General features: G+C 50.8%; 1 protein-coding gene and 1 long non-coding RNA gene across 4 annotated transcripts; one reads left to right on the top strand and one right to left on the bottom strand.

Moving 5' to 3' along the window:
- Positions 1-257: 257 nt before the first annotated feature.
- On the top strand, positions 258-8,585 carry AOC1 (amine oxidase copper containing 1). The gene is made up of 5 exons (XM_030853680.3): positions 258-276; positions 4,105-5,686; positions 6,505-6,790; positions 7,148-7,280; positions 7,499-8,585. Exons 2-5 carry the CDS (start codon positions 4,108-4,110, stop codon positions 7,766-7,768), a joined length of 2,268 nt encoding a protein of 755 aa, XP_030709540.1. The 5' UTR covers positions 258-276; positions 4,105-4,107; the 3' UTR covers positions 7,769-8,585.
- Positions 8,586-8,618: 33 nt separating this feature from the next.
- LOC132597831 (uncharacterized) lies at positions 8,619-11,748 on the bottom strand. Of its 3 annotated transcripts, XR_009565195.1 has the most exons (5): positions 11,580-11,748; positions 11,024-11,299; positions 10,148-10,234; positions 9,354-9,511; positions 8,619-8,754 (listed from the first exon to the last, which is right to left on the bottom strand). It is a non-coding gene; the product is annotated as an uncharacterized lncRNA (long non-coding RNA). The 3 variants fall into 3 exon arrangements; XR_009565194.1 differs by having other exon boundaries at positions 11,024-11,748; XR_009565196.1 differs by having other exon boundaries at positions 8,631-8,754; positions 9,359-9,511; positions 11,024-11,748.
- Positions 11,749-12,939: the final 1,191 nt, after the last annotated feature.

Below are 12,939 nucleotides of genomic sequence, written 5' to 3'. Positions count from 1 at the left end.
TGAACCCAGATGCTAAAGTGGTGAAGGATTGGGCAGTTTCCAAACTTGGGTACTTGGGGTAACAGGCACCTTTTGGGCTGCAGCCACAGAGCCCCGTGCACTTCCTTGTACCACTGCCCTTGCCCATTGTGGAGCTCCTGAGCTGTAGGTCACCACCTTGGTCAGCACATGCCTCACCCTGTCCCTCCCTCCAGGGCGGGACCAGTAGAGCCATAAAGCTCAAGGAGTCAGAGACAAAGTCTGGCAGCAGAGGTGAGTCCAGAGCAGAGCACACAGGTATGTACTGATGGGGTATCCGGGGAGAGTCAAGCAGGGGTTGACTGGGAAGGAGGGAAGCAAGGGAAGATGGACATGGAGTGAAGGGTCAAGAGAAACAAGTACACAGACACAGCCCAGAAGGTGTCATTCCAGGGCACAAGCCGCCCAGGGGCAAGATGGGAAGTGTGCCGCGAGGAGGCGGCTTCTGTCCTTCGGGTGCTGGAGACGAGCAGTGGGGAGGAGAGGGTGCGTTTCACATCTCCCAGCATGGAGGTCTCACTGGCCACTAAGTTCTCCCTTCTCCCATGGCTTCATTGTCCACCTCACCCACTGCCCATTTGGACATTGGACAAGAGGATGGTCCTGGGAAAGGGAAAGGTTAAAGGAATCGCCAAGTTCGGCTTAAAGGACCGCAGGTCTCTTCCTCATCTCCCTCCTTAGCGGAGCAGAAAGCAATCTGGGGATAAGAAGTGTTGATGAAAATTCAGTTAACTACCAAGTTAAGAAGGAAAAAGGAGAATTTGATGCAAGTCAAACTGAGGATTAGAACTCAGGGAGCAGATTCTCAGGAAGCTCTGAGAGCTGCTCTGCCAGTTAGAAGTGGAAGGCACAGTCACTTACATTTTCAAGACAAAAGGATCATACATCAAAATGCCATATTGACATTTTACATAAAGTTCACCAAGGATGCACAGTCCAGGTAAACACACACGGAGCAAAGCAGCAAGTCACCATGACCCCCTGCAGAGCCGGGAAAGTACACTCTTCTTATAAGCGGTTACATTGCTAGCATCAGAAGAAGGGGAAAAAATTGATCTTTACGGTCCAGCAGGCACTCCCATCTTTGAGGACCTCTGGTTAATGTGTAACGCAGATGCACCCTGCATTTTAAGGAGGGAAGGAGGGAGGCCCAAACAAACACAGAGAGAGAATTCTATGTTTAAGTTTTTCTTGCCCTACCTTAAAATGTAAATTTTATTTCATTATTTCCCCCCTTTAAGATCATTAATCTTTCAGTAGAAAGCATTTGATGAGCAAATATTTGGTCCCCCAAGGCCAGGATGGTTGCTTATCTGCTCTGGATCCACCATGTCCCCCAGTGCCCTGTCTTAACAGCCCAGTTCTTTCTTTCCTTTAAGGGGATTAGGCTAGTACAATGCTTGGCATGGACTGATAGGCAACTCTAGGTTGTCCGATAAGACTTATGCCAATTTTACCCTGTATGTGAACTGTGCGTGCCCACTGTTTTATATAGAGCTATAGATATGATCGGTAGTTTCAAGTCATTTAGACATCGGTATTTTAGGTGGAGTTTTGAATATACATCGAGAGGCACAAGAGATTATTACTCTCTAAATGACATAGAACACAATCAACATGGCCAGCAACAATAGCAAAGTCAGAAGCAGAGATCTAAGCTATGAGTCCCCAGGACGGAACCATTTATTCAAGATTTCATTTAGACTAGAAAGGGAATTCCCCAGGGCAGAAATCTGATTTCTTATGCAAGTCATTAGAAGGTTATATCAGAGGACTCATCTGGTATGAGAGCACAACACTGTCTGGGTAATAGCATAAGTTTTCCCCTGCAAAGCAGTTTTAAAAATCAAGCGTCGTTTGATTTTTCAACAGCACTTTCTCATCATAGAAACTTAAGAACTGAGTAAACTAATGGAATGTAGTAAACCAATATGGAGGTATAGGCCGATGGGGAGACTTTTTATAGATGATAGAAACATCTGAAAAGTCAGTGACAGCAAGTTATGTGGGGTTATCTCGGCCTTGTGTGGACTTAGGAATTGGATGACAAATCCAACAGCAGCTAAATTGCCCCTGGTAACTATATTCTGTGACAGTGTCACTAAAGAGTTCTCTTCCTGTCCTAAACTTTGGGGCAAAAACATAGCTAGAAATAAAACAATAACTTTTTGATAGAGAGACAGACTTTTGGTAAACAGTACAATTGAACCGGGAGGATGGGTCTCAGAGGCCTGGTTTCGACGCTTGCTACTGTTGCCGTCTTCTTCTCATCCTAGCTTGGTGATGCTCGCCTTAGTTGAAACCAAAAACAGGGATCCAAGTCCATTCAAGTGGAGGGGTCTTTTTAAGACGAGAGGTGTGAGTCCATGAATTAGTGTCTTTCAGTTTGGCTGTGCATGGATTAGTTAATAATACTGATACTTGATAAGGTTCTTTCCATCATGGCTGCAAAGAATCTTTTATCTGATGTCCTTTCCAACAAACAAAATCTCTAGGTTGTAATCCACGATCCTTTGCACCTCCTGGGAGCTTGCTGTAAAAGTAGTTACCGATTTTTTTAATTGTCTCAGTAAGTCCCTGTCAATAATACAATATATTTCCTCTGCACCACTATGGGTGAAGTTTTCCAAAATATTGTTTTCCCCAGAAAAACCTTTTTTCAGACACCCAGCGAGTTAAAGAATGTACATGTTGGAGTAATAGCCATTGGGCTTCAAAAGACACTATAGGTTTCATTTTGTTTTATCAGGTCTAAACCATATTTGTGTGGAGGGGTCAAAATTCCCCCTTTTTGTTGCCATATCTGTTTCTCTCCTTTAGAGGTGATTTCTTGAGCCTGTAGAAAGAAATCTTTTATTGAGTTAGCAGGGTTAGCGGACAGCAGTGGACATTCCGGAGGCTGGACAGGACGAATATTAAAGCTGCCCATCTGGCGGCAGCATCCGCAAGCTGGTTTCCTTTAGCTTCTGCAGCGTCAGATTTGGAATGCCGTGTTGTTTTCCTAATTGCTAACTGTTTGGGCAGTTGTATAATGATTAATAACTCTTCAACCTGTTTTCTATTCTTTTTAAGTTGTCCTGAAGAGGTTTAAAACCTCACTGTTTTCACAGCATTCCAAAGTTGTATGCCACTCCAAAAGCATAGCAACTGTCGGTATAAATATTTGTTACCTGGGCTTCCCTGGTGGCGCAGTGGTTGAGAGTCCGCCTGCCGATGCAGGGGACACGGCTTCGTGCCCCGGTCCGGGAAGATCCCACATGCCGCGGAGCGGCTGGGCCCGTGAGCCATGGCCGCTGAGCCTGCGCGTCCGGAGCCTGTGCTCCGCAACGGGAGAGGCCACAACAGTGAGAGGCCCGCGTACCGCGAAATAAAAATAAATAAATAAATAAAATAAAAAGCTCGCACTTCTTGAGTGCTTCCCAGGAGGCAGGCTTTGTTCTAAACACTTTATCCTTATTGTCCAACCGATTTTTCCATTTATTTCCATTTCACCGTTGGGTGAATGGAGGCCCAGAGAGTTTAAGCAAGGAGCCTAAGGCCACACAGCTGTTCCCAATGGTGAGATGTACTAGACTCGAAACCTGGCAGCCTGGCTCCAGAGCCACATCTTTGAACTTCTACACTAAATTTCAGATTTTATCTACATAAAAAATATCGTGTTGTATCAAAAATGCAGTTTTGCCGTCAATACCCATGGCACAACAGGCATTTTGTGGGATTTGAGGGGCACTGTGAATCTCCGAGTGACCTAAAGCTGGAGAGATAAGAGCTGTCCCGCAGATAACGCACAGAGAAGGGGAAAAGGAGTTTGCACAAGTAAGAAAATCTACGGGACTAAAAGAGGTTTATGGACCAGGGAGGAGACAGCAGAATTAAAGTCGATGGACAGCAGAGACCAGAGCAGTGTTGGGAGCTGCGTGCGTCCCCTGCTGCCACTGAGGGCTGCCTCGAGCTGGGCGGGGACGAGCCAGGAAGTGAGTCTGTGGGAAAAACACGAGGCCAAGGGATATCGTAGTCCAAGACCCGACCTGGTGGAAACCCATTTCCTCCCATAAAACTAAGTTCATCTATTCCACTGCATTCCAGACCATGGGGCGGAAGACCCTGGCCCTCGGCTGGGCGGGTGCTGTCATCCTGGTGCTACAGACATTGGCCGTGGCAGAGGGCTCCCCACGGACCCCGGGCAACAAGGGCAGGGTGTTTGCGGACCTGAGCGCCCAAGAGCTGAAGGCCGTGCACGGCTTCCTTTGGTCCCAGAAGGAGCTGAGGCTGCAGCCAGCCAGCACGTTGACCATGGCCAAGAACTCCGTGTTCCTCATTGAGATGCTGCTGCCCAAGAAGCAACACATGCTGAAATTCCTGGATAAAGGCCGCCGGGCTCCCGTTCGGGAAGCGCGCGCTGTCATCTTCTTCGGAGCCCAGGAGCATCCCAACATCACCGAGTTTGCTGTGGGACCACTGCCCAGGCCCCATTACATGCGACACCTGCCCCACAAGCCCGGGCACCAGGCCTCCTGGGCCTCCAGGCCCATGTCCAAGGCAGAGTATAGCCTCCTGAGCCACACCCTGGAGGAGGCCAGCAAACCCCTGCACCAGTTTTTCCGTCACACCACGGGCTTCACGTTTGGAAACTGCCACGAGCAGTGCCTGACGTTCACAGACGTGGCGCCCCGTGGCCTGGCCTCCGGCCAGCGCCGCTCTTGGTTCATCCTGCAGCGCCATATGGAAGGCTACTTCCTGCACCCCACGGGGCTGGAGCTCCTGGTGGATCACGCAAGCACGAACCCCCAAGACTGGACGGTGGAGCAGGTCTGGTACAACGGGAAGTTCTACCGCAGCCCCGCAGAGCTGGCTCAGAAGTATGACGACGGAGAGGTGGATGCGGTAGTCCTGGAAGACCCGCTCGCCAAGGACAAGGATGGAGAGAACCTACCAGAGGCAGCCCTCTTCTCCTTCTACCAGCCACGTGGGGACTTCGCCATCACCAAGAACGGCCCCCGCCTGGTGCAGCCCGAGGGCCCCCGCTACAGCCTGGAGGACAACACCGTGCTCTACGGGGGCTGGAGCTTCGCCTTCCGGCTGCGCTCGTCCTCGGGGCTGCAGGTCCTGGACGTGCACTTCGGAGGTGAGCGTATAGCCTACGAGGTGAGCGTGCAGGAGGCCGTGGCGCTGTACGGAGGACACACGCCCGCGGGCATGCAGACCAAGTACATAGACGTCGGCTGGGGCTTGGGTAGCGTCACTCATGAGCTGGCCCCTGGCATCGACTGCCCGGAGACGGCCACCTTCCTGGATGCCCTCCACTACTACGACGCCGACGGTCCTGTCCTCTACCCTCGAGCCCTCTGTCTCTTCGAGATGCCTACGGGGGTGCCCATCCGGCGGCATTTCAACTCCAACTTCAGCGACGGCTTCAACTTCTACGCGGGCCTCAAGGGCCAGGTGCTCGTGCTGAGGACCACTTCGACGGTCTACAATTATGACTATATCTGGGACTTCATCTTCTACCCCAATGGGGTGATGGAGGCCAAGATGCACGCCACCGGCTATGTCCACGCCACCTTCTACACCCCCGAGGGGCTGCGCCACGGGACCCGCCTGCACACACACCTGCTTGGCAACCTGCACACCCACCTAGTGCATTACCGCGTTGACCTGGACGTGGCAGGTAGGACTCGGGCTCGGAACCACCCTCCGGGCCAAATGTCCACATCAGAGCAATAACTTACACTCGTGGGAGACAGTGCTTAGACCCCCCCTGGAAGCGCGGTACCAGGAGAGTTTACCCAGCCTGCATGCGTGGAACCTGCAGTGCTAGAAACCCGTGTGCCCCTGCAAAATGGTGAACGTGAATAGTGCCAGCTGTTCCCCTGGTGCTGCATTGACCCCCTAGGGGGACGGACCGGAGAGAAAGGCGTGTACAGGGCGGGGGAGGTGACAATGCCCAGTGGTGCTTTGAGTGGATGAGGTGACGTCGGGAATACTCCTCGTGTCTCCTGAGTTAGTGGTGTCACCTTAAAAGGCGTAATGACAGGATTTGGCCTGACATCAAATCACATGTTAGAAGAGCCCCCCGTGACCAGGTGGGCAGCTTCTTCTCACTCCGCCCCTCTTGCCCCTGGGCCCAGAGGGCACTGACATAGTCTCTTCCCCTGGGGAAAGGCCAGCTGCCCTTTGCTGGGACCAAGGCATAGTCTCTTCCCCTGGGGAAAGGTCAGCTGCCCTTTGCTGGGGCCAAGGCCTCAGCAAACAGACACAGAGCTCTGCTCTCAAGGGGAACTGTGCAGAGTCGCGGTGGAATCACCGCAGCTGCCGTGCCCGACTCTGAGCTGTCTGCTAGCTCCTCAGTCCCTTCCCTCCACCACCGTCTGGCTCAGTGCACGCCCCGGATACCCTCTCCACTCCCGTGGTTTGTTGCTGGGTGTGGTCGGGAAGGAGGGCCCAGGGCGGAGCGCTTGACTCTCCTCCTTCCCTGCACACACGCAGGCACCAGGAATAGCTTCCAGACCCTGCACATGAAGCTAGAAAACATTACCAACCCCTGGAGCCCGAGACACCGCCTGGTCCAGCCGGCTCTCCAGGAGACGAAGTTCTCCCGGGAGCGTCAGGCGGCCTTCCTCTTCAGACAGACTCTGCCCAAGTACCTGCTCTTTACCAGCCCCGAGAAGAACCCCTGGGGCCACAAGCGCAGCTACCGACTGCAGATCCACTCCATGGCCGACCAAGTGCTGCCCCCGGGCTGGCAGGAGGAACGGGCTGTCACCTGGGCCAGGTGAGGGAGGCCCAGGAGGCCGGGAGGGCGGGAGGTTCTTCTCAGCGTCCCTGTGTTTCCCGGTGTCCGTGTGCGTCTGTGTTTCTGTCCAGGAGACTCTGAGTCTATGCTGTGGTGTATCCGGGCGTGTGTGTGTACGTGTGCACGTGTGTACGATCTTGGTCACGTGGCTCTGTGTTTCGGGAGAGGAAGTACAGAGCCCTGCGGAGCCCCGGAGCCTCTGTTGACAGTGCGTCCGGCTGACTCCCAGGGGATGATCCCGCAGCTGAGCGAAGGCGGTAACTTTCCCCCATCATTGGCCCTGAAGATGTTCCCTGGGAGCGGCTGGAGGCTACCTTCCTCTCTCTGCCCGGACAGGTATCCCCTGGCAGTGACCAAATACCGGGAGTCGGAGCTATGCAGCAGCAGCGTCTACAACCAGAACGACCCCTGGGACCCGCCTGTGGTCTTTGAGGAGTTTCTTCACAACAATGAGAACATTGAAGATGAGGTACCAGCTCTGCCCTTTCCAGCCCCACCCTGAGACCAGATCCCCGCTCAGTCCCAAGATCTGTGCCCGGTCCCAGGATGGTGAGGGCCAGCCTGCTGCTTGGGGAGCAAGCTCGGTGGTCACTGGATTTGCCCCTTCCTTAAACATGGGGCTTAGGGGGGTTGCCCACCCCTTCCCCTCTGAACATCCTCAGCACCGCCCACCCCTCTCTCCTGTAGGACCTGGTGGCCTGGGTCACAGTGGGCTTCCTGCACATCCCCCACTCCGAGGACATCCCCAACACGGCCACGCCCGGGAACTCCGTGGGCTTCCTGCTCCGGCCCTTCAACTTCTTCCCAGAGGACCCGTCCCTGGCGTCCAGAGACCTCGTGGTCGTGAGGCCTCTGGAAAATGGCTCCACCTATGTCCAGCGCTGGATCCCTGAGGAGGACGGGGGCTGCTTGATGCCTCCCCCTTTTAGCTACAATGGAACCTACAGGCCTGTGTGAAGGCCCCCTCCCCCCACTAACTCCCACCTGAAGCCCGAGTGCCCCCCCTACCCCAAGCACAGACAGTAAACCCCCTCAGGCCTCAGCTCCTATGCTGCCTCCTGCAGAAGGCGTAGCAGATGAGGCCATACACCAGGCCGGGCGTGCGGCACACACACCGATGAGAAACACAGGCCTTGGCCTCCACCCCAGAGAAGACCTCCATCACTAAGGCGAGGACACTCACTGAAATACTAGTTGACCTATCAGATCAGTTTGGAGAATCTGAGGCTGACGGCTCCCTCTCGGGGGGCTGTGGGGGACCCTTCTGGGTGGCTGACAGGCATGCAATAGTGCAACCACAGGAAGACACTATGGAAAAATCGAGCAAAATTGCCAACACCTTTACACTTTGACACACTGATCCAACTTCTCAGAGTTAACCTGGAGCTCTACCTACAAACAGAGGAAGAATAGATGTACACAGTAATCCACTGCAGTACTGTTGGTACTGGCAGAGCCTGGAAACGACCCAAACGTCCTTCTACAGGAGAGAGCCTATAGATCTGAATAAACTACGGAGTGTCCACACAGTGCCAGTTTAGGTGATTGTAAAAGAAACGAATGAACAGGGGCATTCTCTAGACTGATGGGGAAAGATCTTCAGGATATACTAAGTAAGAAAATAGGTATAGAACAATATATAGCTAGCATGCTAATCTTCGTGTAAGAGAGCAATATATGTATTCATAAAAACCCAAGAAAAATACACATGATTCTAATATAAATGGTTACCCATTGTCTTCGTCCATTCAAGCTGCTGTAACAAAATACCGTAGTCTGGGGGGCTTTTAAACAGCAAAAGTTTATTGCTCACAGTTCTGGAGGCTGCAAGTCCAGGATCAGGGTACCAGCAAGGTCACGTGAGGGGCTTCTTCTGGGTCAAAGACCTGTGACTTTTCGGTACATCCTCCCATGGCAGAGGGGTGAGGGGTCTTCCAGGGTCTCTTTTATAAGAAGATTAATCGATTCGTGAGGGCTCCGCCTTCATGACTTAAGCACCTCCCAAAGGCCCCACCTCCTAACACCATCACATTGGACATTAGCGGGGACACAGGCGTTGAAACCACAGCACTGAAGACACAGGGAGAAACGGGATGGCTGAGGCAGGGAAGGGAGAAGAGATGCTCCATTTGGCTGGGTTTCTTTGTGGGCTTTTTTTTTTTGAGTGAAGAGAGCCTGAAGGGACCCACAGTGGGGCGGGCAGGGTGGTGGGGAGGGGCGGGGTCTCCTCCCTCCCTCTGGAGGTCGAGGGAGCCTCCAAGTGTCCCGGCCACAGCGCAGTCCCAGGTCGGTGGGTCCCCAGGTGCCATCACCCCCCACCCCAGTGCTATGTTGTTTTTATCTTTTAATCATGGGAACATATTACCTACTCAAAATAATAAAATCTAAGTTTTAAAAGAAAAAGAGAAGGAGGGAGGAAGGAAGGAACTCTTATTGCTGATTAACGGGATAAAGCAGCTGGCCAGGATGGACGGATAGACAGACTCAACCCCCCACAAAGATTTCCACATTCTAACGTCCCTGGGACCTGGGAATACGTCACCTTACACGGCAAAAGGAAGGCGTTCTGCAGGTGTGATTAAGGTAAGGATCCTGAGATGGGAAATTCTCCAGGTGGCTCGATATCATCACAAGGATTTCTCAGCGTAAATCTTCTATATTGTTCTTGGGTCTGGGGTGGGTTTTTTCCTTCTGAGGGTCCTTCCCGGTAAGAGAGAGACAGGGGGTCAGAGAGGAGAGAAGCTGCCACACTGCTGGCTCTGAAGTCGGGGACGGCGCAACAAGCCAGGGGTGTCGGCGGAAAAGGCAAGGACGTGGATTGTCCCCAAGAGCCTTTATTAGCAACACAGCCCTGCAGACTCTAGACGGTAAGAGAATAAACGTGTTGCTTGAAGCCACTAAGCCTATGGCAGCTTATGTATGGCAGCGATAGGAACCAATACAACAGGTGTGGATTTCCACCCGGACGACTGTGGCTGGAAGGAAGCAGAACAAGCGAATCCTCCGCTGCCCCCTCACCACCACCTATGTGTCCCCATCTCTGCTTGGAGCTCAGTCACCCAAGCGAGCCCAGGACCAGGATCTGCCGACTGGGAACCAGGGCACACAGGGGGAGGGGGCCGAGTCCTGGCTTTTTGACTGGATGTTAATTATACAGATTCCAACCTTTCCCCCAAGACAGAAGACCGTAATTGGTTTAAGGGGACCCAGATGAGAGCAGGTTAGAAACCAGAGGACAAGGGGCTCCTTCACATGCGTTTTGTTGTGTGTGTGGGACTGTTGCATCCCCACCCACACTGGGGGCAGCTTGAAGACCAAAACCCATCCCTCACTTACCTCTGTGTCTCTTCATAGCAGGTCTGATGGTGTTCTGCATTCAGTGGCCCCCAGTGGTGCTTGTTGAGTGGCTGAGTCACCAACAGCCTAAGAAATGCAAACTCCAGATACACCTACTCCTCGTGTCCTCTTCCCCCCACCCTGTTCTTGTTCCCTGGCCCTAATAATTTGGGCCATTTCCCTGGCTACAGCACCGCCTCCCCACCTAATGAGACGGCAAGAAAACCTGAGTGTCACACCTAAAAAGGCAGCCCCAAGCACCCCAGAGTCTTCACCTCCCCCTCGTGCAGGCTCCAGACCCCTGGTGGTCCTTGCAGGCAACCACTTTTCAACCTCCTTGCTTTGTGTGATAATACCACCTGTGTGATAACTGGCCTGCTCTTTTGAATTGCACGATTCCCTGTCCTGGGACCACTTTGAGCTCCACATCCCATAATCTGGAATTTCTAATGGATGAAACCAGGGTAAATCTGATAAAAATGAAAACATACCAAGTGTAGATGTTGGATCCAAGGATTTGGCTAGAAAGTTAAAAGGACGCCTACCAGGGAACTCCCCGGTGGTCCAGTGGTTAAGACTCTGCACTTTCATCGCTGAGGTCACAGGTTTGACCCCCGTTCAGGGAACTAAGATCCCACAAGCTGTGCAGTGCAGCCAAAAAAAAAAAAAAAAAAAGACACCTACCAAACCCACAGGCTAGGGCATTCAAGTGTTGGTTTGCAAAAGTCACAGTATCCCCATCAATGCCTGAGAATTGATTCCGTGTTACAGTTACCCACTGCCACGTAACAAACTGCCCCAATTTAGTGGCATAAAATAACAAGTATTTTATTATGCTCCCAAACTCTGTGGAACAGGGATTCAGACAGGACACACCAGGGACGGCTTGTCTCTGCTCCATGATGTCTGGGGCCTCAGCAGGGAGGGCTCAAAAGCTGAGAGTATCTCAGAAAATGAGGAGGAACATCTGGAATCTTCTTCCCTTATGTGTCTGGCACCTGGGCTGAGATGACTCGAAGGCTATGCTCAGGAGGGACTATAGACGGAGCACTTATGCATGGCCTCTCCACGTGGCTTGGGCTTCCTCACAGCATGGTGGTCTCAGAGTAACCAAACTTCTTAGGTGGAGACAGGGCTTCAAGAGTGGGTGTTCTAGCAAACAAGAAGGAAACTGCATGCTTCTTATGACCGAGCTTCAGACGTCACATGACTTCACTTCTGCCATACTCTACTGGTCGGTGAAGTCACCAACTCCCCCAAATTGAAGGGAAGAAAACACAGACCCCACATCTCAATGAGAGGAGCATTTATTCGTATATAATTTTTGTAATCTTGAAAGATGTTTAATTATCCAAAACTAGAAATTCTAATATATGACAAAATAAAACTCAAGACCGGGAAATATCAAAAGGGACAAAGAGATATGTCATACCTATATATAAAAAAGGATACTGGAGGGAATCCCCTGGTGGTCCAGTGGTTAGGACTCAGCGCTTTCACTGCCGTGACCTGGGTTCAATCCCTGGTGGGGAGCTAAGATTCCACAAGCCTTGCAGAGCGGCCAAAAAAACATTTTTTTTAAAAAAGGACACTGGATGCATATCAACTAATCATAATGTATGAATCTTATTAGGATCCTAATCTGAGCAAAGAGAATCAAAATATTCATGAGACAATTGGGAAATTTGAACACTCATTGGATATTTAACGCTACTAAGAAATTTTTATAAATTGTTTAGGAGTGATGATGGTATTGTGGTTATGTTTTAATAAGAATTCCTTACCTTTTATAGATAGGTGCTAACGTATTTACTAATAAAATGATATGATGTCTGTCACTTACTTCAAAATAATCAAGTAGAAGGGCTGTGGAAGAGTCCGTGGGGTATAAATGAAATGAGATTAACCACACGTTGTTGAACCTGGATTCAGGAGGGTTTGTTTCATTCTTTTCTCTACTTCCGTGTATGCTTGAAAGAGGATGATACACCTTGATAAAAGAAACAAGAGATGAAGGAGGTACAACACGTGTGCACCTAACAAGATTATCTCAAGTGCACGAAGAAAACATACTTAGTACATAACTCAGAAACTGACAGGTCAAGCAGATGAAAACTAAGCAGAGATATAGATTATCTGAAATAATACATTTAATAAGTTCAAACATATATTGATATAAACCTCTACACTCTACTTGAAAGTTGCTAGGAGGGTAATTCTTTTTTTTTCTTAATTAATTAATTAATTTATTTATTTTTGGCTGTGTTGGGTCTTCGTTTCTGTGCAAGGGCTTTCTCTAGTTGTGGCGAGCAGGGGCCACTCTTCATCGCAGTGCGCTTACCTCTCACTGTCGCGGCCTCTCCTGTTGCGGAGCACAGGCTCCGGACGCGCAGGCTCAGTAGTTGCGGCTCACGGGCCTAGTTGTTCCGTGGCATGTGGGATCTTCCCAGACCAGGGCTCGAACCCATGTCCCCTGCATTGGCAGGCAGATTCTCAACCACTGCACCACCAGGGAAGCCCTGAGGGTAATTCTTAAAAGCTCTCATCACGAGAAAAGAAAATGTAACTATGTGAGGTGATGGAAGTTAACTGGGCTTGTTGTGGTGACATTTTGCAATACGTACATGTATCAAATCATTATGTGGTACAGCTAAAACTCATACAATGTTATATGTCAATTATATCTCAATAAAACTGGTGAAAATTTAAAATAAAAAAATAAAAGGATATGGCATGAGCAAATATGTGATGGCGATATTTCACCAAGTCTCAACTTCCTACACGCAAAAGCT

This window comes from Globicephala melas, chromosome 9, assembly GCF_963455315.2.
Source record: "Globicephala melas chromosome 9, mGloMel1.2, whole genome shotgun sequence".
NCBI classification, from domain to species: domain Eukaryota; kingdom Metazoa; phylum Chordata; class Mammalia; order Artiodactyla; family Delphinidae; genus Globicephala; species Globicephala melas.
This window is presented reverse-complemented; position numbering and strand designations above follow the sequence as displayed.